This window comes from Eretmochelys imbricata, chromosome 5 (genome assembly GCF_965152235.1).
Source record: "Eretmochelys imbricata isolate rEreImb1 chromosome 5, rEreImb1.hap1, whole genome shotgun sequence".
Classification (NCBI taxonomy): Eukaryota; Metazoa; Chordata; order Testudines; family Cheloniidae; genus Eretmochelys; species Eretmochelys imbricata.
This window is the reverse complement of record NC_135576.1, coordinates 92,862,553-92,888,907: the sequence shown is the minus strand read 5'-3', so window position 1 is coordinate 92,888,907 and position 26,355 is coordinate 92,862,553. Positions and strand designations below refer to the sequence as shown.

General features: G+C 39.6%; 1 protein-coding gene across 5 annotated transcripts in view; it reads right to left on the bottom strand.

Moving 5' to 3' along the window:
* Positions 1–26,355, bottom strand: part of TLE1 (TLE family member 1, transcriptional corepressor) — a 96,534-nt gene that overhangs the window by 48,334 nt on the left and 21,845 nt on the right. For 3 of the 5 annotated variants that reach the window (XM_077817537.1, XM_077817541.1, XM_077817542.1), the window contains 4 exons: positions 26,293–26,355; positions 25,262–25,366; positions 8,309–8,513; positions 7,527–7,543 (listed from right to left, as the gene is read on the bottom strand). In XM_077817537.1, the coding sequence (XP_077673663.1) occupies positions 7,527–7,543; positions 8,309–8,513; positions 25,262–25,366; positions 26,293–26,355 (390 nt within the window). The remainder of the gene's footprint in view (positions 1–7,526; positions 7,544–8,308; positions 8,514–25,261; positions 25,367–26,292) is intronic. The other 2 variants (XM_077817539.1, XM_077817540.1) reach the window with 2 other exon arrangements.

Sequence of the window (26,355 nt, the reverse complement as noted above, 5' to 3'; positions counted from 1 at the left end):
AGTAGTCTGGAAAGGTTGAGAACCACTGCTCTGGGGCATTAACAATAAAGCAAAATGTACCTTATTTATAAAGTGTTAATATCACCATTTTTAACGGTCACTTCAAATGCTACCTAGCTTTCTTTATGTCAGCTATGTGCGACTTCCAACATATTTTTAAAACCTAACCATTTTGATTCGGTATAGTTTGGGGTGTAGCAGACAAGATAATTATTTTAAAGGTCTTGGAAAAAATAACTTATCTTATTGGGTACTAAATGCAGACTTGATCTATTGCAAACATTCCCAATTACTTTGGATCAGGTCTTAAATGCAGAAACTGTTTTCACCAAAATTTATATCGGGGGCAAAGGAGTAGGGGAAGGAAGAGAGTCGTTTGAAATATGTGTGAGAGAGAGAGAGAGAGAATGAGAATGAGAATGGGGAGGGGCAAGGCATGTTAGACCTACCCCCAGTACAGTTTCACTACCTTGGAGGGTCACCCTGGGGATGGATAATGGGTAGCAAGGAGCTGAGAGACTGAACTTATTGGCAATCTTTTCTCCCTGACAAGTGCTGAGGCCTTTGATGTTAATTGATCCTGCTCACATTCCTACATGACATGTCCAACATCCTAGAGTTTGATATCTTGGATGGTTTGGGTGTTCATTCCCAGATTATGCCAACACTGTTCTGGGTTGTATAAAATCACAGTCGACAATAAAGGGATTTAGACTCAGTAAATTCAATGATTAGTCTGGGCAAAAAATGAAAACAGTACATTAAAATATTTAAAGAGTTAAGAGCAAGCTTCAAAACAATTGATGAAAGTATGTTTTTAAGTATGTACACTTGTTACTGCAAACTGCTCCTTCTTTAGTTCTGAGTATAAGTTGTATGGAATTTCGTCGGGTGGTATGAAAGGGTCTCCATTTTCCACTCATGTTACTAGCGCTTTATGAAATACTGAAGCGACACAAATGACAGTAAACAAAAAACTAGGACACAGATGACAGTATCAAATTTTTTTACCCAGGGCTCAGCATGCCTCCTGCCAGCAGAAGTGACTTGAGGGTTCAGAGAACAGTTACCAATTAGAACAGCAAACTGAGAAGATTCTCCCATCATGTCAGGTCAAGTACTGTCTATATTTCCCACATGATTAGTGCCCTAAATGGTATAATATAGGACTGATAGCATGAAAGAGCAGGAGCTTCACAGCACCTTCATGAGGCTGATATCTCTAGAGATATCTAATCAGTTATCTTCTTCTTTTATGCCTAATTTAAATACAACAAATGAAATAAAAAAGGTAGCCTTACCATTCTACAAATGACTGAATTTGAAATGTTAGAATTACTATTTTCCCTATAGGAATAATAGAGATTTTATAGATAATAGTACAGACTTTTCATTTTGGATTGAAATCTACACTGTTAACTGATTTGATTGTGTGTCAAAAAAAATCTGGTTGACTCACTAAGAAGAAAAACAGCATGACACCAATTTTTGTTGTGTCTTAATTTCAGTAGACTAGACACTTAATTGAGGATAATCCTTCTTTTCGTGCTAAGAACCCAATTTATCAGGGATTAAGAATGCAAAGTCTACATACAATGTATCCAGATTGGCATAAATGATTAAATCAATTTTATAACTAACATTTTATTTTTCTCCAATGGCTCAACATTATTATTTATTTGCATAGATTCCCTTCTTCAGTAACTCCTGGGGAAAAAAAAAAAAGCTTAATGTGACATTACTTCCTGTCACTGTTACCAGACAGCATAAAGGCAATCTTGGATCTCAAAGCGACTTTGCTGCCAACAAAATTCGAACACTGAAACCATCGGCAACAAATGTGAAAAGAAAACCCGCTCATGGATGCAGAAAGAGAAGGCAGGTTCCCTAATGTGAATATAATGCACATTATTCAAATGGATTTCCTTAGCTGCCATTCTGATTCCCCTTAGGAACTCTTTCCAAACCACAAGAAAAGTATTTGTGTCAGCAGTACAGACTGGGAGCCCAAAACACCTCATTTATCCTCGGTTATACTATGGCATAGGGAAGTTAATTTGCTAACACACACCACATTGACAATTAGCTTTACATTGAACATAACAATTAGGTAGCAGAGTTCCCATGACATCTGTGTGCATGCTTTAACTATACCTGGGACCCATTAAGACATTCTCTAGAGCTGGATTTTTTCCACTGTGCTTGGTCATTTTACAGATTCTGCTAAACATCTAACCAACTGCAATGACTGACCTCAACCATTATAAGAGATTGAGCTCACACTTGTCTGCACTGTCAGCAGACAAAAAAAAAAAAGGCTGCTATGTACATTTAGCTAACACAGTAGACCTGATCTCCTGCACTGCACACCAGCATTATCTGCCAACATCCCTATATACCAGGAAAACAAACATTTATCCTTTGTCAGAAAGAAAAGCAGGAGCAAATCTAACATCTACAACCAAAATATCAGAGGGCCAATGTAAGCTCTGGTGCTCACTATCAAGAGAAAGATGACTATTCATGCTCCACTAGTAAACAAGAATAAACAGCATGAGTTGAATAGGAGGGAAGATCATTTCACAGATCCTATAGGGTGTAAATTTTTAAAATATCTGCCTAAGAGTAAAGATTTATTTGACTGAAGTCCTAACAACTTGCAGTTAGTAACAACTCTACCAGTGTTCTCTACCCAACCCCCACCACCCTGAGATATTAGAACTTTCTTCCAGAAAAATAAGTTGTAGAAAATTAATGTTAAAATAAGTTGATTTTGTTTTAAATATGAAGTCTTATTGCTCTTTTGCCATCTTCCCTCATTTCTCTTCTTTTTATCCTCCCATACCCTGCATCCCTGTTTTCTTCCTCTACTTGAAATTATAAATATTTTATATTTTTACAGGATAGAGCATCACCTCAGATACTATTAAAAAGCTGCCAGTTATTTACCTGCTCAGCGGGACAAGTTGCCTGAAAACAGGGGCAGAAGTTTCAAACACCGAGAAACAGACTGAAGAGTACATTGTTGGATTTTTGGGGGGAGGAAAGGTTAACTGAAATGAGTGTGCACACTAATTTAATAATTATTTTTATTTACATATACAATATCACAATTGTCAGAACCTATCATAAGCTACAGAAACCACTACTGTAGACTGGTAATGACCTGCACAGAATGAGGAAGGCTTCCTACATAAAAACTGAAGTGTATTTGAAAAAGTTTAATTGGAACTTCAACTAATAATGGCAGCAACCACCATCATAAAAACTGGTATTGTCACATGATAATATGAGCACAGTGAGAAATTCTAAATTGCTTTCCTCTGTGCTTTAATAATCAGAAGAGGTTAACAACGGATAAAATAAGGCTTCTGTTGAATTCAATATTTTCTAGCTAATGCCTGTGAAAATGGGGGTCAGGAATTATCCATAAATATTTATGCTCCACTGCCCATTGCTCTCCTCTTTTGTTTTGTAACTTTTGTTGCCAGCCATCAGCACTTGTGGCTTCTAGTTAGTTTCACACTAGACTGCAACACAGCATTCCACAGCCCTTGCATGCAGGTAACTCTGGTTAGAGTTAATTGGTATTGTGCATGCATTTGGACACAGGATTGGGCCTTATGTTTTAACTTGACATGGCCCTTAAAAATAAGAGAGGGATAACATATGGTTAAAGGAAGCATGGTAGCGTCCCTCTTACAAGCTCTAGGAAAGGTACTATCTTCTTTGTGAAGATATTAAAGTATTGGTTCTTTAATATATAAATGCATACTAAGCTTTTCAAATTATTATTTATTCAAAATTTCATTTTAAATAGTTTACTTAAAACATTATGTCCACCACAATCACCTTCCCCAAGAAAGAGAAGCACCCAAAGAAATATTTTAGGATGTTTGTCTTTGGGTGTTGTTTGAGTTCTTTGTGGGTGGGGTGGGGGAGCGAGAAAGAGTTTTCTATTCACTGTACAAAGAACGTGACTGCTTTATAAATATTGCTGTTTTCACAAATGGTAATCAAAGCAAAAATTAACTACTTTCAAACCTAAAGGTACTTTATAAGTATACTATACTTTATACTATATACTCTATATACTTTACTGTCGGAATTCTTGTCTTCAGACAATATGAATCGCAAGTGCATAAAAAAGATTAAAACTCCACTATCTATGAATTACTGTTGATACAATACAGTACTTGAAAACATTTGCATTTCTATGTTGTCCAAATAGACTGCTAGAACAGTGACAGCACAAGTGATAAATGAATACATGAGATGAGTCTGATGGATGTTGCTATTGTACCCTTTACAGAAAAATTTGGACAAAGCTTGCTTGCATCGGAGTCTCCTAAAACTCTTATTAAACTTCAGTTACAGAACTTAGTTAGCATAACTGACTGGTCATCTTCATTAGCCATACCCCAAAAGGATCGCAATAGTTAAAATGTCTGCATTCCCCCACCAAACTCTGTTAAGGTGGCTCAATTCTGGACAGCTGAGATCACATCAGTGGAAACTTGGCTGAGGTTATAAGTGCACACCTCTGCCTTCAAAACCGACCAGTTTGAATTTTAAAGTTATTATTCTCATCAGAAATTGTGCACAAAATAACTTTTTGAAAAATAAAATCTTGCAGACAAGTTTCACTTATACCAATTTCCGGATTTTTAGGGTAAGAAGAGTGACAAGGTAAGGGAGAAAAAAAGATTTTGTAGTCCAGCCACCCAGATGCAGTGAGAGTATGTACAGTAGCAACTTCTATAGGCATTGCCCACACATAATCATCCAGAATTATAATAAATTTGTTTAATGCACCTCCACATGTGGAGTATTTTACTCCCAGCTTTCACTATCTCATGCATCTGTTTCAAACCATAGTTATAAACTCTGACTGCATGTATTAGTCTGGGTGCACTTTGGTTTTTTTTTTTCCAAAAAGAGCCTCACGAAAAAAACCCTGAACAGCTTTAATCCATTAAGTTACATTAATTTACATTAATTAATTTACATTAATTACAGATGAGCATTAAAAGCTTGCTTTGTATTTGAATACTTTTACCTTGCAACTTAGAATAATCAACACCCATTGATTTCACTGGAAGCTCACACCAGTTAACTTCACTGGAAGTTATAGTGAAGTACTGCAAAGCAATATTGCAGCTACCTTAGATTAACAACATGGTTTCTAGTGTCTTGAGTGATCAGAGCATATTTCTGTCAGCAGTTTTGGCAGCATCACCATATGCATTTAATATGCAAAGCCTCATTGAAATAAATATGTAGGTCACTAAGATGAATGATTTAAATAGTAATCTGCAAGATAAGACTATAGTACTAGGTTAGGAAACACTATGATAAGATTTATAGTCATGTGAATATGACTTATGTAACTATGACCACTTAAATATTAGCCTTAAAAGGTGTTTAAATATAAAAACCATTTCAAAGTGACATTAAAGATGTGACTGAGAAAGAAAATTCAAACCAACCAAAACTCGCTGTCAAATAAATGTTAGCCACAAATATTAAATCTGAATTTGGATAACGTTCCATGGATTCTAAATATCTTTAAAAAAAATAAAAAAGCAAACTTCTGTTTGCCATGAAACGGATACACCAAAATAGCAACACATTTTATATGTGTTAAGTCCCATGCTTAAGGTCATCTCTATTCAGCAAAACGTGTAAACCCATTTAACTGTTTTGCTGAACTGGGATCTAAAGAGTGGCAGACATCCAATTTTAGGTGGCATATCCAAACAGCAAGAAAGACAATCAGCATGTAATTTTCTTTACATTTACTGTTCATTCTTCAGGGCCCTGAAGTCCCACATTGCTTGCATGATCTTAAGTGACACCCCAGAATGCACTTATACTAGTTACCTCACACCCACAGCGGAGTAACATGGATTTGACGTATGGTGGCAAGTTGTGACTGTGGTGGAACTGTTTTAGTTAACTGTATGAGTTGAATTATAATTAAGAAAATGAAACTGCAACCCACCCAATGTACTAAAAAGGCTTTTCTGGCAGCGCTACACAGATGACCAGATTTAGATTGCATCTACTTCCTTTGTTGTGCATAATGAAGGGTTGCACACAGAGTCTGCATTCTATAACATTGCTTTGTCATTCTGGGCACCTAAACTTTAAAGTCAACACATCTCAAGTATCCTTTGCATATTTGCTATTTAAGCATACTGCATATTTTTCAAATTATCACATTTTTCTTAAAATTATTTGCAGAATATTTTTAGCAAAGTATTTTACACAGAACCAAAAAAAAAAAAAGTGTGGTTAGATCCATCTTTTGACTCTGAGAAAATACTTAACTGAGGGTGGGATTCTCAAGAGCACCAAATAGACTTAGGAACATAAAATCCCATCGTTCTATAATGGGACTTGTGCTCCTCAATCCCTTCAGTGCTTTTGAGAATCCTACCCTTTAACCATTTCCACAGACGTACTGACTTTAATGATGCCACTGCACTGAGCAAGGAAATGAACAAAAACTGTTAATTCCAACTTGGAAGCAAGAGAAAAAGATCAATTTATCATATAAAAAGCATGCAGGACATTTTTAATTAAGATATTTTCAAGCCCTGCCATTCAAATAACTGGCATTTACAAGCATTATAAACAAAAAGAGGTAAGTGTCTTAAGGCTATCAGACAATGAATAACCCTTCCCAGTGAAACTGCATCTTACATTGTTGTCTAATTGAGAGTAAGAAAGAATAATCACAACTCATTTTGCTGCATAAAAGGACCAAATTCAACCATGGCATTAGTGAATACAGTTTCATTTTATAAATCAAAATAAATACCTGCTGACACCTGAATTTGACATCATTACTCAGACACAAAAGTGTGAAGAAAAAACGAAGTACCACCCTTTGGCAGACTTTTCTTGGGATGGGGACAGAAGGGTGGGGGCTAAGCCAGATCCTTATTTTATAATGAAATTTTTATTACAGTTCATGCTTGAAAGAAAATTATTCAAGGGAAATTGCAAATGATGCATAAATCAAGTAATGAAGACATTTGTATGGGTAGAGAGATTCAGTTAGAGAAATTACAATGCCCAAGAGACTGCAAACAGCAGTAATGTGTGGATTTTGATTTCTCACCTGTTCTGCAACTTAAACTTTTGCAGATTTTTTTTTTAAAAAACACCTTAACTGCCACTCAAAATGTGAGCAGCAATAAACATGACTTAAAAAAAAGAAGTAGCTCCAGAAGCCAAACAAATCAAGTCTGATTAAAGTTCAAATCTCCGCCATTGCCATGATTTTATCATGACCACAGAAATTTTGTAATTAAACAGTTTCTTTTAATTTTTCCAACTTAAAAAAAGTACTGCATTATCAGAACAGGGTACATATTATGCCTATCATATCACACTATGACTACACAGGAGGGAGAACAAGGACACCTACAGAGAAAGAACAGGTGTGAGTAATTTTTGTTTATCAAGTACTGTTGAAGCAGAAACATTTTAATGTTAACAGAAGTATTGGTACTTACTGTGCCCGGCTCTCTGTCTGCTCCCGTAGTAACCAAGAAATGCACAGACATGCCCGTTCAGACACAGAGGCAAGAACAGAAATAAAAAAAGGGGGGAAAAATTAGAACACAAGCCCCGAACAGTTTTAAAATGGCTTTTATTTATATAAGTCATTGCACATTCCTAATACAGTGATTTCCTGAAAATTACAGTATTTTGTAAACATGATAGATTTACAGTTTAAACATACACAAAGCCTAGTTTTTATTTCATGACAGAATAAATTATTTTTTTCAAAAATTAGTCAAGTGCAATTTTGCCCAATATTTAAATGTGTACTAGAACTTAAGCCTATGAAACTAAAGTAACAGATACAGTTATCTAAACCTTTCATTTAACACATTCACTTCAAAATTTAAATTCTCATTCCCGTCTTCCCTTCTCCCCACCCATTTAACAACATTAGTTTCTTTGAAAAAATTTACCCGATTATGCAGTTTAACAATTATCCACAATATTGTGCAGGCACTGGTGTTACACTAATCATTCCCCAGGATGTCAAAATGCCCTGCAATCTATAAAGCAGGAGACACCTAATGGATAGCCTATTTCAAATACTGAAAACTTCCAAGCTTAATTTTGCTTCAGTGGTAGAAATGCAGACACACTTTTAAAAAAAAATTTTTTACAACAGTTTGTTCTCGTTTTCATTCTATATAATTCGATTTCTTTAGAGATGCACATAATTTGCAGCAATGTGCGAATCTGACAACGTCCTAATCAGGCTTGCCATGCCTCTCACCTCTGTGGTGTTCTGCATCATGATGCTTCTTGTCATCTTTTATTGCCAAGTGAGACTGCCCACCCAAAGCACTAGAGAGGGCAAGAAGGCCAGCACTGCTTCCAAGCGGAGGAATTCCAGGAGGCTGAAGTCCTGATGGGTGTGGTGTAAGAGGCACTGGAGGTCCATGGCCATGGGAAAGATGCTGAGCCTGCAGCTGCTGCTGCTGTTATGGATGGCATTGTTATTCACAGGAGGAAGTATGCGAAGCACATAGTTGAGGAAGAAAAGAGAAGAAAAATGTTGGTTAGCTATTCATAATCAATAATATCCTATTTTTACCCATCTTCCTCTCCTCTCCACCCCACCACACTGCGTGTCTCCTACTCCTGATTTGAGTAAAGCTAAACGAAGTGGTTAAAAACACATTAGCCCTGTCTACAACAGCACTGCCACCAGCGATGAAATGGTGGGTGCCATTTTTAAGAAAAAATGTCTACCAAAAAGACAGCATACAAGACATCCTTTCATGCTTAAATAGTCCAACTGAGCTTTTATAGAACCTGTATTCCTAAAATGTTTTAGTGTCTACACTCTAAAAAACCTAGCTAGCATCAGGCAGTTTGTGTATTCAAATACAGCACTCCCTGCAAGCATTGTGGTGCTTATGGATTATGACCTCTCAATTTCAGGTGCGGCTTCCTAGATCAGGTGAATACCTCTGCCTATATTTAAGGTTGTCTAACACTTCCTATTATAAGGCTCTGTTTTAAGTTGCTTATAATTTTACCAAACATTAACCATTCAGGATGAAATCTCCCATGCTGGGGGCGTGCCTCAAATGGAAATTTTTGGGTCAAGTTTCTGCAAAAAACGGTTCTGCCATTTTCAAGAACAAGATGAGAGGAAAATAAGTTGTTCTGCTCAAGTTAAAAAAACTCCTTCAATTAGTTTATTGAGAACTCCTGTTTTGAAGTAGGGATTTGAAATTTGGCAGGGGGTTTCCTTCACTTCAAGGATGTGCCTTTTACTGCCCCATGTAAATCCATCAAAATTTCTAAATGTGCAGTTGTTAGAATTTGGCAGCTAATTTCCACAAAGATTTCACTTGTAAAGGGCCTGTGCCACTCCAGTTAGGCAGCGATTTTCCTGCAATTGCTGATCCTGACTGTTATGCACACCTGTGGCCCTGGGCGCAGGAACTAAGGGCTAGTCTACACTGGCAATTTAAAGCACTCCAAAAAACGCACCCCCACGAGGGGCGTAGCTCCCAGCGCTGGTGCACTGTCTACACTGTCACTTTACAACACTGAAACTTGCTGTGCTCAGGCAGGTATTTTTTCACCCTCCTGAGCGAGAAAGTTACAGCATTGTTGTAGCGGGGTAGTCACCCCGCTCTGGCTCAGAAGGGGTTAAAAGCCAGCCCTTGGAGAAGACTGGGGCTGAGAGAAAAGGCTCTAGGTTGATTGGGAAAACAGCAACACCTGGGGCCACGTCACAATCAGGCCACAGCTGGCCCTATAGAAGAGCTGTGAGCCAGGTGCTGAGGCACTCTCTCTCTCTAGCAAGAAGGACCTGGCTGCCTGGGAGAAAAGGGTACCTGGAGTGGAGTGGAGTGGAGCAGGGCTGGGGTAGGGCTAGAGGAGCTCCAGGCCTTGCTTAAGGCCAGGAAAGGTACTGGGGTTACAGAGGTGTAGCCTGAGAATAGGCAAAAGGTAGCAGGTCCAAACCCCCCTTGCTGATGAGTGGTTTACAGACTGCAGTCTGCCCCAGTGAGCAGAGGCTAAATGCTGACTGGCAACAGCCACTGAGGTAGGGTGTGGCTAGAGGGTTGGGGGGTTCCCCTGGGAGGGGAGACCCAGAGTGTGGGGGCACTGCCAGGGGCAGTACCCCAAGGTAAAGGGGCACCGGGGGTCTGAGAGGGACACAGGGCCCAGCAGCAGGTGAGGCACTGGCCTGCAGAGGGTGCTCTGGGCTGGAAGAGCTAATTCCTGAGATAACCAGCAGGAGGTGCTGCAGTGGTGAGTTCTTGCTTTGCTACAGCTATAAATTGCCAGTGAAGTCTCCCTGCTCTAAGGGCTTGTCTCATCTCTTCTGTGCTTTCAGTTCACCCTGTGCTAGCACCATGGCAGTGTGGAAAAGAGTAGCTTTATTGGAGTGCAGAGGAAACAGCAACCAGTCTGTGGGGCAAGGGGACATTGCAGAGGGTACAGATTGGGACAAGGAGCCATTGGGTGATGGAAAGAAATAGGCCTGGGAGAGGAATAGACTAGGACTGACCAGTCAAGGAGAGTGGGTCTGGGCTCAAGGGCTGAGTGTGTGGAGACTGGTACTGGTTAGCAAACTGGGTCTGGGACAAGAAACCATGGGGATAGAGACTGGGAGGAGGAGAAAGAGGAGGGGAGAGACAGGCTGGAGGAGCAGAAGGGAGTCAGGCTTGACAGAAATATCTGTGACCACTATAGACACTTTTCTGCAGAACCTGGAATGGAACCCAAAATTCCTGTGTCTCCCTATTCCTCCTCAGTCTGCAAACATCTGTGAAATCTCACTGACAAAGTGCGTTTCATTCCCCTCTGGAATGTGCTGGGCCACACAGAAGATGACAACCTACTAGTGCTATCAGTTACTCCATAAGATCAAGTGGCTGAGGAAAATTCAGATCTATGCATCCCAAATTAGGCACCCATATTTAGTAGATACTTTTGACCTTAACGTCTGTGTCTCAGTTCCCCATCTAAAACAGCCTCCTCAAGATGTTGTGAAAATAAATTTAATATTTGTGATGCACTTGAATAGTACGGCAATGAATGTCACAGAAAAGCCCAAGAGTAAATTTAATAATTCTGTCCGCAGAGCAGGGTTGGAATAGCATGCACTAAATGGGGCATGATCAATGACAAGAAAACAAAATACTGAACAGTTGCTCATTAAGTGATCAATTATTTCTGTACACTCTGAGGGAAGAGGCCTGTGGAAAAAACAGCATGTGATCATGTAATTAAAGATTGCATCATAATGCACACAAACAAGGACACCAAATTAATGTTGCACAGACTACCATAGTAACTTCAGAGTGCTTGACTTTGCAACCTTAATATTTTTCTTTTGTGTGTTCACATGTAAAGCATTGGTTACATTTCTCAGAGCTATGCAATATTACATATCTAATATTAGCACAAGATGCATATTTGCACCTGATTCACATTATTATTTGGTCCAATTACTGTTTCAAAAAGAACAGTCTTGCACAAGTGGTGGAAAGGGAAAAGTTATGCCTTACTACATCTCCACACAATCCATACATATGGCTGAGGATCTCTAGCCCCTACTGACTGACTGGGCTTGTACACATGAGGTGGAAGGGGGGAAAGGTTACATTAAAACTGTGGTTTAAAGAAGCTGTTTCCTTCTTTCTTGTCTTGGGGTTGCGGTGTCAAATGAGGAGGAAGGGAGCAGAGCCAAGACCAGCCAAGTATCTTCTCAGCTGCCCTTGCGCCCACACACAGCCAGCTAGGTAACCTTAACAAGCAGACTGATCCAATCCTTTAAGTGATCAGAGCTATCACTTGACACAGCATTGTGGACCAGGAACACTACTTGACTGAAATGGTGCAGCTTCCAGCCCACAGCAGTACTCCAAGAGTTCAGACAGAACTGATATTAGTAAAGTTATTGGACTTGCACAGCCGAAGCTGTAGCAATACTTGGAATGTTATGAGCATTCCAGGTCTGTTGTAGATACCTGCATTCTCTAGTGTACATCACCTGAAGTGCTTGGGTTAAACTAGCTTTTTTTTCCCTCCCTCCCTTGGGGCAGCTATTATACCTCACTCTCCTTTTAGCTAAGTTCAGTAGCTGTAAAGGTTTGGTGAAAGCATTTGAGTATATCAATATTAAAACTGAATTTGTTTGGTATCCGCCATCTGTTCCTGCATCCATTCATAGTGGTGCCAGGCATGCATTTTGTTGGGAAATCAAAGAGTAGGGTATTCTTCCTTAATTAGGGTATGTCTACACTACCTGCTGGAGCAGTGGGCAGTGATCGATCCAGCGGGGATCAATTTGTTGCTTCTAGTCTAGACACGATAAATCGACCCCTGAGCGCTCTCCCGTCAACTCCTGTAAGCCAGCTCCACAAGAGGTGCAGACTGAGTCGACGTGGGAGCGGCAGCGGTCGACTCACCGCGGTGAAGACACCATGATAAGTTGATCTAAGTACATAGACTTCAGCTATGTTATTCACGTAGCTGAAGTTGCGTAACTTAGATTGATCTCTGCCCCCTAGTGTAGACCAGGGCTAAGACTGCAATCACTCATTTCACCTGCTGTACTCTGAAGTTTTCACCAAAACATCAAAGCAGCAGCCATGGGGAAAACGCTTTCTCCGGTAGAACTGCGGAAGAATCCTACATGATCCTTTACAGAACTGATCTTGGTCCGTGCTGTGTCAGCAACTAAGAGAGGGACAGACCTTGGCCTATTTGTAAGGACTCTCCATTATATAACGATCTGCAGAATGATTATAAATTGATAATTGCTATAAAATAAGGGACTAAATTTGGTCTCTTGCACCACTGGAGCTGTTGCACTTGAATGTGTATGATTTGAATCTAGCTTCAATTTAAAACAACTTACTTTATATTCCAGCCATGCATAGCACTGAGAGTGCTATATGAAACACAGATGAAGACAATCCAAGCCCCAAAGAACTCATGTTCTGTGTCCTTTAGAAAAACTCGGTTACTAAAGGTATGGCTCCACTACGCATCTTTTACTGACAGCTGTGCTGCTCCAGCCATGCCATTAAAAGCAGAGCGGTGTAGCGGCTGTTTGTCGCTTCTGCCAACAAAGCACTGTTCACACCGGCGCTTTTTGTCGGTAAAACTTTTATCGTTCGGGACGTGTTTTTTTTTTTTTTTTTTTTTTTTTTTTTTAACAGCCCTGAATGACAAAAGTTTTTCCGACAAAGTGCCAGTGTAGACTAAGCCTAAGATATTAGTCCTTTTCCCCAGCACCCACTCCAAACAGACAGCCTGTGCTGTCTGCAAATGGGGAAAATGAAAAGAGGGAGCAGAATAGATAACAGCAACAATCAGAGGACATATTTACAAAATACGCATTCACCACTTTAGAGGATGGTAACAATTATATTATACGTATAACCACCTGTCACTTCAAAGACACTAATGCCTGCTCTGTCTCTTTTTAAGAGTTTAGCAATAGTGAGCCATAAAACTGAAGAAGTTGGTAGAGTATCAAGGTCTGCTAGGCATGCTCATTAGCACTTAATTAAAACCCAGACACCTACCATAAGAAATGTGCTCAGAAGGATGAGTAACAGGTCTGCCTTACCACCAATTACTATTATTACTTGCAGAGCAAGAGCAGTGTCCAGTTTTGGGGGGTGGGGATTGCAATGATGCATGCACAAGCAATTGTGTTGTGGTACTTAAGCAGAGTATTGATTTAAAAATAATCTCTAATTCGACCAGAACTGCTTTGTTACAACCACCTTTCCCTGCCTCCCCAAATCCTTTTAATATTGGCAAAAGAACAATTCAGTTTATCATTTGAAAGCTGATTCAAGCAGCGTTTATTTCCTCAAAATTTCTGTCCCAATTTCCCCTCACCCTCAAAGCCCAAAAGACCAAGTATTAAAAAACTCAGTTATACTATCAGGGGGCAATATTTCACTGGTCCTCTGGTTTGGAGTAAGGGTGTTGTCAAAGTACAACTCTAGTCATTAAGAAAATAGTTTTGTTTAAAGCATGGGACTGCGACCGAGTAAATCTAGGTCCAATTCCTAGCTCTGTCAGGCGTTTCCTGTGATCTGCTGAGCAGGCTTAATCTCTGTGCATCAGTTCCCCATCTGCAAAATGGTGATACTTCTTCCTTTCTTTAACTCATCTACTTTATTTAGATTGTAAGCTCTTTTTATACATCTATATAGTGTGATTTCTTAAGTGTCTAAATACCCACGGCCTACTTAAATTCTCCTGTAGTTTTACATTTCCAATGTTCTTGCATTCTTCAACTGCTGTGTAGTACATTGTATGCTACTAAAACAGAGGTTATGTTTCAAATTCTGAGGCACTTGCAATTCTGTGGAGGATAAAATGGATCTCTGTATGTATATATATAAAAAATCAAGGGCCACATTCCACCAAATTTAACAGAGTGTAACTTCAGTGGGCCACATTACTAAAGGTTGCAGAGCAAGACTCCAAGTTTGTAATAAGATTTAGAATCCTTTACTTTGAAAGATGCTCTTTAAGTCTAGATTATTCATATCTATTAAACAGAGGTTCTAATGATTCAAACCACTAATATTTCTCTTATGGTTACCACCTCAAACATCTTAAGTCTGCAGAGGTGTGTCACATTAGCATATGATTGTACTTACCCCATACAGACTGACCTAGCCTGGGGTTCCTATGTCTATATCTTACATACTTATTTGGCTCCCACCACAGTCGTATCTCAGCACCTCACACTCTTATGTATTTATCCTCACTACACCCTGTGAGGTAGGGAAGTACTGTTACCCCTGTTTTACAGATGGGAAGCCAAGGTAAGGCAAGACCCGGGCCAAGACCGACAAAGATCCTTAGACACTGACATTTTCAAAGCCATCACTGAGCTGCCACCTAATGCTGTAGGCACCTAAGTCCCCAAAGTTTCCACCCGTTGCCATTTGCAAAGCCACCTAAGCCCTGACACCATCCCAGAACTAACAAGCTATTTGGAGCAATACCTTAAATCAAAGCTACAGAGGCCCTGAAGCTTTGCAGAGGAAGTACCTCTCTCTTTAGAATAACCCAGTACTGTAGGCATGCTCTGAGTATGGCTAGGAACCATCAGACCCTGCAGAAGTAAGGCCAGATGCAGGCCATTGATTGCAGAAGGGGGCCAGTATAGTACAGCCAGCACAAGACACCTGGGGACAAGGTAGGATGTTTGTGTGCGTGTCTTCCCATCTCTCTCCTGGGGATTAGGACACTCACCCAGGATGTGGGAGACCTGGGTTCAAGTCCCTGCTCTAAATCAGGCCTGGGTCTCCCACATGTGCAGTCAGTGTCCTAACCCCTGGCCTACTAGCTATTGTGGGGACTCCCTTATTGTAAAAGCTGTTAAATGTGTCTATTTTGTGCAAATGATTTTGGCTGCTAGCATACGGGCTATCTAAACAGTTGACCTGGGTCAGGCACCTAACTGCTGGACAGGGTTCATGACTCATCCTAAGCACAGGGAAACATTTATCTCCAGCCTGTCAGCCAGGCGCACAAACCAATCCCTCCTTCCCCAGCATTTCACTGCTGACTAGTTTAGGTGGCTTCCCATCAGCTGACTTCTGAGGATCTCTTTCTCTCTCCTCATGCACTGTTTAGGGAATGTGAGCACACAGCTTGTGGCAGAGGGCACCTATTGGTTAGGTGTTGAGCGGAGGAACAGCCAAGTAGATTTGTGGATCTGGTCCTAAAGTGACTTGCTCAAGGTCACACAGGAAGCCTGTAGTGGAGTAGGGAATTTAATCCAGGGTTCCCAAGGCTAGCAATCTTTGCCAGGAGCCCATTCTCCTCCCTACACAGTGATTACATTAAGTTTCTAAGGACTTCTCTAAGCGAACACTTACTGCACAGCACGCTACTGAGGGGCAGGTTTACACCCCATCTTGCTGTGAACTACGTGTTCACTTTGATAGCTTCGGGCTTTTCTGTCATCCTTTTCCTGCCCCACATCCCACGTTCCTCTTCAACCTTCTCTCCCCCGCAGCCTGACTTCCATTACTCCCCTCTTTTCCCAGTTCCTGACAATGGAAAAAAATTGAGGTATTCCATGCAATTGTCTAGTAAGTTCTTTGTTCTGTCTCCCTGTCAAGCAGAGACAGAAGCAGCAGTTCCACCCCTCCTCAGTTACTGCAGTACTAAGGGAAGCACTCCCAAACTAGTAGTCTCTCTCACTTGTGCATACATAACAAGGTGGAGAGCTCCCCAGCAGAAGTCTCTTCTCACTTTCTCCTCCTCAGCTTCTCTATGCAATTTGATATAAGATATGTACAAAGCATCCATCACCTTAAGATCTTGCCAATGGACAGAAAAAATAAAGGGCATGAGATGTAGAAAAAGCAGTTTCTGCTTTCACCTTCTGGGGCTCAGTCACTTGTAACGGAAGCATATTTAGTTTCTAGGTAAGTGGCTGAGCCCCAGAAGATCTATGTCTTGTGTCCCTTATTTTTCATGTGTAGTGCCTAGATATTAAGGTGACTGATGCTGTATACATTCCTTATCTATGCTGCATAAAGGAGTTGAGGTAGAGCAAGTGAGGGGGGACTACCATCTTGGGAGAGCTCCACCTTGTCACATATGCACAGTGCATGAATATAGTCACACATTATATAAAGACAGCACAGTATAGAGTATACGTGCCATTCCTATATCTTTATACACTCCTCGTACTTCCTAGGATTGTATGTTTTTTCAAAAACATGCATTTTGCACTAAGCTCTGAAAATGGTTATGGGTAGTACATATTCAGCTCTTCCTATAGGGTGATCCCCAGCCCACCACTAAAAATGCCATAAATTACAGATCCTACTAGTCTCATTATGGGCAGATGTAGCTTCTCTGTCCCTGCTCTGAGCAGCAGGCTAGAGTCAAGGTGTAGAGAGGAAAAACCAGCAGCCAGGGACTTAGAAATGAACAAGCACTCAGAGGTTACCTGACTGGGCTGAGACCAGGTTACAGACTCAAAAGGTGAAGTATGCTCAGCAGCCTGGACATGGGGTAGATGCAGACTTTTAAATTGGGATTTGTCGTACTGCAGTTAGGCCCTGGTGCAAGTAGAATTTGCAGGGCTATCTCCAAGCCAGAGATCAACACAGCACCTACCAAAGAGCAAGGCTAGTGCAGACAGTCTCACCACCCAAGCAGAAGCCTGAACCATATTCTTAATGCCTATTATGTACAGAGCGGTAAGCTCAGACTACCTTGGTGAAACTCAAGATGAGTAGGAGAGATATAAGTACTGCTATTGCCAGATTTAACCTCAAAAACTAAAGCTGCCTTCCCCACAGCCACAAGTCTTTCTGCCACCTTCTTTTGTGCTAGTTGAAGTTCTATCCCACCTCTACTGCAACCCTAGAAATCTGGACTATGAGCAAAAATATTGTATCCAGATGGTTTTCCCCCAATAATAAGAACATCTAATTAAAACCGGAGGGGGGGGGGGGGGGGAGAGGGACGACGACAGATGACAACAGCTATGAACGTATATGAGCATATGAAATATTTAATTCCAACTTCTTATACTGCCCTCATCAGGATAGTGTCTGAGCACCTTCCAGTAGCGTATTAAGTGACATAGTTAATATCTGTTACATGGCATTCATTCTCACATCCTTTCCCTCAGGGAGGAAGTGCATGTGTATTGCAATGCTGTGTTTGGTTTTTGTGTTTTATGTACATGCTGCTGTGTGTTTCCATTAGAGAATGCGAGGTCAAAGATGTGCAGCGTGCACTCTGAGCAGAAAGTCATACTCTTCGTAAATACATTTGTAAATTGCTAATTAAAACAGGCACACCTACATGGAGTTTGGAAGAAGTAGTGGCACTTTCCTAGAGAACAAACTGAGCTTAGTTTCTGTGTGGATATACGCGTTTTATCTAACTTTACCCCAATTCCCACCCTCATTCCTGTAACTCATAACCTCTCTCAGGTCATAAGAACAGAGTACACGTTGCAAAACGTAAACCGTCTCAGGCATATGTTTCTTCCAACAGCCATTAATGTCTCTTATCATACGGAAGGCTAAGGAAAAAGGCTATGTCACTGTGTCTCACATCCTGAACTGGCCCCAGAATGAACAGGGTCCTAACTAAGGAAAGCTGAACTTTTCTGCACACCCTCCTGTTAGCAATTGGTGCTGAATTTGAAAGGGAAGGAAGAAGCGTGTTCTCATACATCAAAGCTGCACTGAGATAGATAACGGAGTGAAAACACCCCCAACTTTATAGTCATACTTCCCACTTCCATCTCTACATCAATCTTGGTGAGCATGGAGCTTAAAGGACTTTTGGCCCTCCAGGATTCTGCCACGGATGAATGGAGAATCCTATGGAGAATAATGGGGGGTGGTTCTGAAAGTGTTCTAACACCTGTGATTCCTTGCTTGTCTATGTAATCATTTTTCAGGAAGTCTCTGACTCTGCACCACTACTAGAGCAGCTCCATCGATGGTGGCAGGATTCTAGTACTAGCACAGAAAAGACTAGTATTTCTACCACCATGTCACAGCCACTAGTTCTAAGCATGTCCATACAACACAATGGTAAGGCACCTATGCCCTTCCCGCAATATTTCCATTGTTACTACCACTGGAGCTGTTCCAGGGGTACTGAAAAGGTGGGAGATTTCCTGAAGAATGCTTGGGAAGCACAGATACCGTTTAAAGCCTTGAAATACCTGTTTTTGCGAGAAAGAGACTTTCCAAATTCAGCCAAAATAGAAAGTCTGGAAACATTTATTGCTACACTCAGCTTCACTGCCTCTTCATCCTCATGTGTGCTAGTGTTGCCTTGTTTAAATATAAGCACCCAATTTTAAAAAACCCACAGCTTTGGAAACTCATGATAGCTAAGAAAATCTCAGGGTTTTCTTGGACTCCTCAATATTCCTGAATGACAACAAAAGCAGCAGGGGCCAGAAACACCTTTTTCAGTTCCTGCTAGCTCAAAAATGGTCATCACTCTTCAAGGATACATACATCTTTGTCGCCTCAAGGTTAAATCCACTGATTTTGGAGCTAATCTTACAGGCCACTTTGGGTCTCCACCTGGTGTTGTATACAGCTGCTTACCCTTTCGGAAGCACAGTCAAAAAGAAATCATACTGTTGCTCTAGTTGCTCACTCAAAAGTATATTAGCAGTCAGGAAAGTTAAAGCCAGTAGCCACCTTGTAAGATACAGAGGGCCTAAGCGCTATTGCCCCTTATCTGTACTTCCACAGCCACACTTATAGGAAAATGTTTCAGCTAGAGACCTAGAGTTCTGAAGGTAGTCTAGCGGGAAGAGTGTCCTGTGGTGCCCTGGAGTACGTTCTTGATTAGCATAAAGAACTTTGTAAAGTACATTGTATACCAAAACAAATCCCAGTACTAGTATAAGTGTGCAAAAAGGCCCACATTAAGGACAATGTTATCCCAGGCTTTCCAATGACAGCAGACGCCAAACGTCCCTCAAATCTATCTTTTAGATACCATACACTTCCATCCTGGGTTATGCCAACGAGAGGCCGTCAGCAGAGAAGAATACGTTTTCCCAACCATTGTGATGTGCTCTTTTTTGAGCTATATAAGCACAGCATCCATGAGGCTGGAGTGTTTGTCCATGAAGCTGTCAAATTAGTTGTATCTCTAAGTTCAATAATATCATAACCCAATTGTTGGTAAGTTTCTCCCTACCTGAGTTAATTTGTGAAAAGTGAAAAAAGTTAGGATGCAGCCTGGACTATTGGACCAAGGAGAACAGTACAAAGGGGAGAGGGTAAAGCACAATAAAGGAAAGCACACTTGGCTTATTTGCCAAGAGTGTCCCTGAACATTGAAGACAATACTACACTGGTTGACATTCAAAGAGTGTTCCTAACCATAAAGGTCTAGAAACTAATCAAGCAGGTATATTCTGTAATATCTTACTCCATCATGGAACTAGATTGTTACATCTGGAGTGAGCCTACAGGCTGGGCATCTGAAACCAGTTGCCTAATCCACTTTGGAAGTGGTTTAGGGGACAGAGGAGCAGCCTTTAAAAACACTTAAAGCATGCTTTTCTATTTTAGACAAATATGTGCAATTTGTTCTGGAAATTCACAAGTCTAATGAATATTACTAGAATAAATTTGTCAGCACGTGTACTGCTCTCAAAATTCTTCAACTAAAAGCAAAGAATAAATTTTTGTTAGGTCAAACACATAATCTTTGTAATTCTGCCCATCTCCATCTACATTTATTTGCAGGTTCAGTCATTACACCTCTAAAACATAACCAATGCAAGCATGTCCATACTGTTTTGAGATGCAGAGATGATTAGCTCAATTATGCACCAGTCTAAAGTGATGTAAGTATTGTGTCCTTTTTTGCTTTTTTTATGATGGATGTGGGGGGTGGGGGAGAAACCAGGTTATAAAATAAGAGCTGAAAGTCAAGGTATCTACTTAATCCCCAACATTAAGCAAGTCACTTGTTCTCGAAATGATGAATCCTGCCTCAGCAGTGATAACTAAAAGGAAACAGATTACTTGGGTTGTATCTAATGTAAATACACAGTAAGAAATCCCATGTAATTTAAGGTACAGCAGCAAGTTTGTGTACACACTTTTGTACATACATAAAAACTATAAATATCTGAACAGCAAAGTTTTAGCTTGTTTCTTATAGGCTGGTACACTATGAAGTGTACCAAAAGATGCATAAGTATCTTGCACTCAGCTTCTTTTTACAGAAAGCTAATAAGTCATTGCTCTAAAACCCCCCACAAATGGCACAAAATACAGATCACTGTTGAGAAGGGTCTAAAGTAATGCTACAGCTGCTTAGCTCTTCCCCTGCACAGAATTTCGCATTCATTTCTGCTCTAGTCTGTATTTCTGTTTTATAACAAAAAACATACAGCCTAGTTATTTATAGGCTTTCCAAGGATTAACTACACACTCATAAGAATAAACCCTCAAGAGGTTAACCTCATCCTCTTAAGCTTCACACACTACCATCCCAGAGATAGCTGGCAACCACAGCCAAGGAGAGAAAAATAATTCAGCAGTTTGCTAATCCTTTAGCCAATCACCTCATGCAACAGTGGAGAGCTCTTTTGGAGGTCTACAACTCAATCTGTCTTGAAAAGTATTGTCAATCCAAAAAGATACATTTTACAGAATCATTAGCAACTAATGTCAAACTAAGTATTCACATCTGTATGCTACATTCTCTACCTTTCCAATTTATAGATCTGTAGTTCTAAATTAAGAATGTACACTTATATAAATGTCTGGATTTTATTAATGTTGCCCGTATTTAAGTCTTGTAAAATTACATTATTGCTGACGTTGTGATAGACTAATTATAACTGTCCCTTAGCTCTTCCTGGTGTGAGCTGATAGGCATCTGATTTTCCATCTTGCTGCTTAATTATATCTAAAAAAAAAATCCCTTCAAGTTCTACCATGATAATCCACTTAATCCTTTCATGCCATGATCAGGATTCTCCCCAACCCCCAAACATAGACTTCAGGCAAACCTCTGAAATCAGTGGTGCCAAGGAGTTAACAGGTGCACTGATCCTTTACAATCAAAACTTTTCATTTAAGTACTAGCAAATCTACTAGTTCACTCAATCAACTTTAGTGAAAAATAGTAGTACAATGAACGCTGACTGGTGTAATTCAAAAAATTACAGACATGTACAATGGCTGAACACGTACAGACATGTACAATGGCTGAAAAGTAAAATACTTAGCTCCGCCAAACACACACATGTAGTGGCTTGACATGAATAATTAGACAATCCCAACAACACATTTCAGTAACCATTAGTAAGGGGCTGTGGATGAGTATATGCACAAACACATCTCACAACTGATCTTCCAACATCTAATTAAAGAAGTTAACACTACCTGAATTATTTCATTTTTACTCATTAAAGTTTCTGAATGCAACAACGCACTCATTATTCCTTATTCCTCCAATCTAAATATACTTTTTCTTTTTATACATTGACTAAAATTGCCTTTACATTAGGTAGATAATTCCCCTCCTTCCCCCACAATATCTTGCAGTACTGCTCTAAATTCAATTTTCCCAAGTAACTAAAGTAGTAGTGTGTTTGTATTTTAAAAGTGGCCTATCATGAAACAAGTCTTAAGGCTTATCTACACTTAAAATACTACAGTGTCACAACTGTGGTGCTTCAGTGAAGACACTATTTGGGCTGATGGGGGGGGGTTTCTCCCAGCAAGGTGGTAGCTAGGTTAATGAAAGAATTCTTCTGTCGACCAAGTGCTGTCTACAAAGGGACTTAAGTCGGTTTAACTGTGTTGCTAAATGGTGTGGATTTGCACACCTCCAAGCGACATAGCTGGGTCAATCTAATTTTTTAGTGTCCACCAGCCCTCCGTTTTCACTAAATTATAAAGTTTGGTTTTTGCTTCTCCCCCAACCCAGTATGTGCGCCCAATGGAAAAACAAACTCAGTCTTGACTCTTTAATAACAAATTAATGAGGCAAGACTGAATTTGCAAACAGTTATTTTGAATCATTATACCATGTCACAGAATCACAATCCTTTTTTGAAAAAGGAAAGAAAATCAGTGCTCAGACAAATGCCAAGAATACAGATTTTACCTAGTCAGGGAGAACACCTAACTGAACATCTGCTAAGAAAATGCTTAACTTTCTTCCCAACCCCAACATTTATGATACAGAAATATCTTTAGCACTATGATGCCATAGGCTACTTGTTAGAGAATGCTGTGGCCTATTTGCATTTTAAAGAAGTCTTTCATGATCTTTCACACTCATAATAGATGTCTAAACCCTTAAACTACTATTTCTTTTCTTAGCCTGAAAGACACCGCAGTTTAAGAGCATGGCCCCTCTATTGTTCTTTACACTAAGTCGGGTCCCTGAACAATACTGACAGCTGCTATCAAACTGGTCTGCGTTTACTTTCAGTGCAGCTGCTGATTGTAGGAAAAGCCAGCCTCCTGATGCCTCCTCCCCTCTGGGGAGACAGGTTGACACACTGAATGTTCAATGAAGGAGAGCAAAGGTCCACTGAATTGTCAACCCAATTTTATGCTACTCTGATTTTCCAGGATGCACACAATCCCTTTCAAACAAAATCAAGCATATGTCAGAGCATGAAACTTATTGTGCAGCACAGGATAATTATCGATCACCTAAAACTGTAAAAGATCACTGACATGCATCTGATTTCTGGTATGCATAATACACAGATCTACATTGAAAATTAAAATACATTTGTACTAACTACGTGTTTATTCCCTCATTCACAACATCTGAACTATGACAGCATTGCTGAGTATTTGTTCATAAAACAAATGGAAATGCTTATACTGAAGGATCATTGGTAGTTTAAAATTAAAAAATTCTGAGGTTTCTATTAATCAGATTAACATACCTCTCCCTACCTCCAAAAAACCCTGCCCATAAAAAGTCTTAATTGTACACTGTAGTTCTAGACCTAAGAGCACAGAACTGAACAGAACACATTCAGCAAATGCCACTTGGGACAACACTATCATAGCGAGTTTGGTAAGAGGAGTTTTGCTATACAGTAAGTCCTCGCTGTCAGGACAATTTCTTAGTCTAATGACAAAGACGTTTTAATGCACTTTTTTAAAAAAAACAAAAAACACTCTGCAAAAGTGTCCTACAAGTTTAGTCCACTATGAAAGGACTTTTTATTCAGGATCTGCGCTCAGTGAAATTGTACACTTTTAACACATGCAAGAAAACACAGATCTATTAATCTTTGCTAATCAAATATTATTCATACAGTATTCTTGCATGTATATTTGATTTGATCTTCAAAATAAGGCAATTCATTACGCAAGCAAAGCACAGAGAAGACTGCAGAAAAATGCAGATGTAACTTTTATTAAACATGATTAGTGAATTAACTCAGTAACAGTCAAAATTTGAAAATAAGGAAAAAAACAGGGCTCCAATTTGAAGGGGGGGTATGTTTATGCAACACTAATCTGTCAAGTGTAATAAAGCAGCTTGAATAAAATTTAAGCTGAAAATCCACTGAACCTCCCCATTTGAGGGAGCAAAAAAGCTATTAAAAGGAAATGAAGGTCACCCTCCCAGTTTATTTCACCTAATTGACTGCCAATAGCTTACCACAGGCAAACCGACTGCAGATCTGCAATTGAGAAACTGATGAAAGGAGAGTTTTCAAGCTGAGGCTCATTCTTTTAATCCTCCCTCGCTCTTATGGGTCTCCCCCCCCCCCCCATCTCCAGTTGGGATGTAATTTTAAGCACAGATGGATTAACTGGTTCCATTGTCTGTAGACGTCATTGGACTATGGCACTGTTAATCCGTACAGCAGCATGTCTAATTATCATTACAAAGTGTCTGAGGGAACTATAAAGACCAGCAGGGCATCTTCTCACAAGCAATTAACATAAATTGATAAATGAGTAATTTGAATCCGCTCAAGGCGCTCACATATGAATAAAATCAGAAAGGACGGCTTCTTGTTTCCGCTACTTCTTTCACTTAGTCTGGAAGGGCAGAAAACATGAGATATATTCTAGACTTAGTGATGGGGAAAATGAACTCATGCAGTGGAAGGAATGTACGGTTCAGAGACTTCATTAATGCAAAACAAATGACTTGTGATTGACAACCAGTCACAAGCAAGTAGTATTAACTTATTTCAGCATAGTTAGAAGCACAAACTTGGTGAAAGGCTATTAGAACATTATGTCAGACAATTAATACTACTTCAAAAGCAAGAGAAGTTTCTTTTCATTAGCCTGCTACTTTAAAATTCATGAAAGATGCAGAAGAAAGGAAAAGGAAGAAGACTGAATAGTTGTACAGGTTCCAAAAACTCAAATGTCACAAAAAGCAGGAGGCAAAACAAAGGTAACTTAGATCAAGTAGCATACAATACCCACGATCAATAGATAATAAATCTTTCCCAAACTCCCTGGTCTTTCTTGCAACAAAGGTTTTGATATAATATATGGGTGCAGGGAATGAAAAGCCATTCTGTTACAAAATAAGCTGCTGTTAATTCTACCTCCTCTAAAATCTGAGTGAGCCAAGTCAAATAAGTTTGAGCAACAATATTAGGTATCAAAACAGAATTAGATATCAAAAAATTCTCAAGTTTATTTTAAATCGACCAAAGCAATAAGAAATGAAAGCTGGTTATACACACTGTAGGAGGTAGACCTGGAAGGCCACGTACCCCGATGATGGCATTTAGTTCAGCCATGGTCACTTGTTTGGCACGTTCTACTGCTTGGGCGACTTGCTGCTGATGCTATTTAAAAAAAAAAAAAAAATTAAAATTTGTGTTATCAAGCTGTTGAACAGCTATACCAGCTTCTCCTCTTACCACCCCATAAAAATCGAGACCAGAAACATTTGCAGTATGCACAGAAAGTTTTTGTACAGAAATTTGCACAATAAGACAGAAGCCCAGGTTATCTATTATACGTCATCTTATGCCATTTGTTACTCATTGTTTAAGAGTGAGGCAAAAGTCATAAAGGTAACAAACGTTGAAAACTTTTGAAGAGAATATCTTCTAGGAACTAAATCATTAGTTTCCAACTGAGATGAGAAGGTTCTGACAACTTTAAACTAGTGTCTGTTTTATAAGTCATTTATAACTCCTGCATCCAATATAATGAACACAGTGGAGGTATCAACAAAAAGACGAGGCAGCTTCCTACATTTAATCTAACAAGAGCATCACCTAGTCTAATCCAAAGCAGATTCCAAAACTGAACAGAAGTAGTCTTTAATATGCTACAGTTGTAGTCAAGCAATGTTTTATACCCTTGAACAACATTTTGTATTTGAGTTACCAACTGTGTGTTACCTACCCAAAAATAATATCTGAATATTTTTGTATTGAAGGCCAACATTCTTATTTACACAGAACTTAACACTTGACTATTAAGTAGAACTTAGCATTGTCATTAAAAATGAAAACAAAAAATTGTTTTGTTATTTTATAGTTTTTCCTGAAGAGAATTAATTTGAGGTTGAGCTATTGTCACCAGTTTTTCAGTTTAAACTCAGATGTTAGACCAAATTAGTAAGGGGGGGTTTGCACACTTCAGCTATAACAGATGTTCCTCACACTTGAGCATTGTGATAAAATTAACATCTTAAAACTAGCTAATTTGCAAACAGAGAAGCAACATAATTGCACTTTAACAGCTGAACAGTTTTACTTACTTCCTGAGACAAAAACGGGATGACTTGTGCACAAATAGTATTCAATCTCTTGGCGATTTCTGT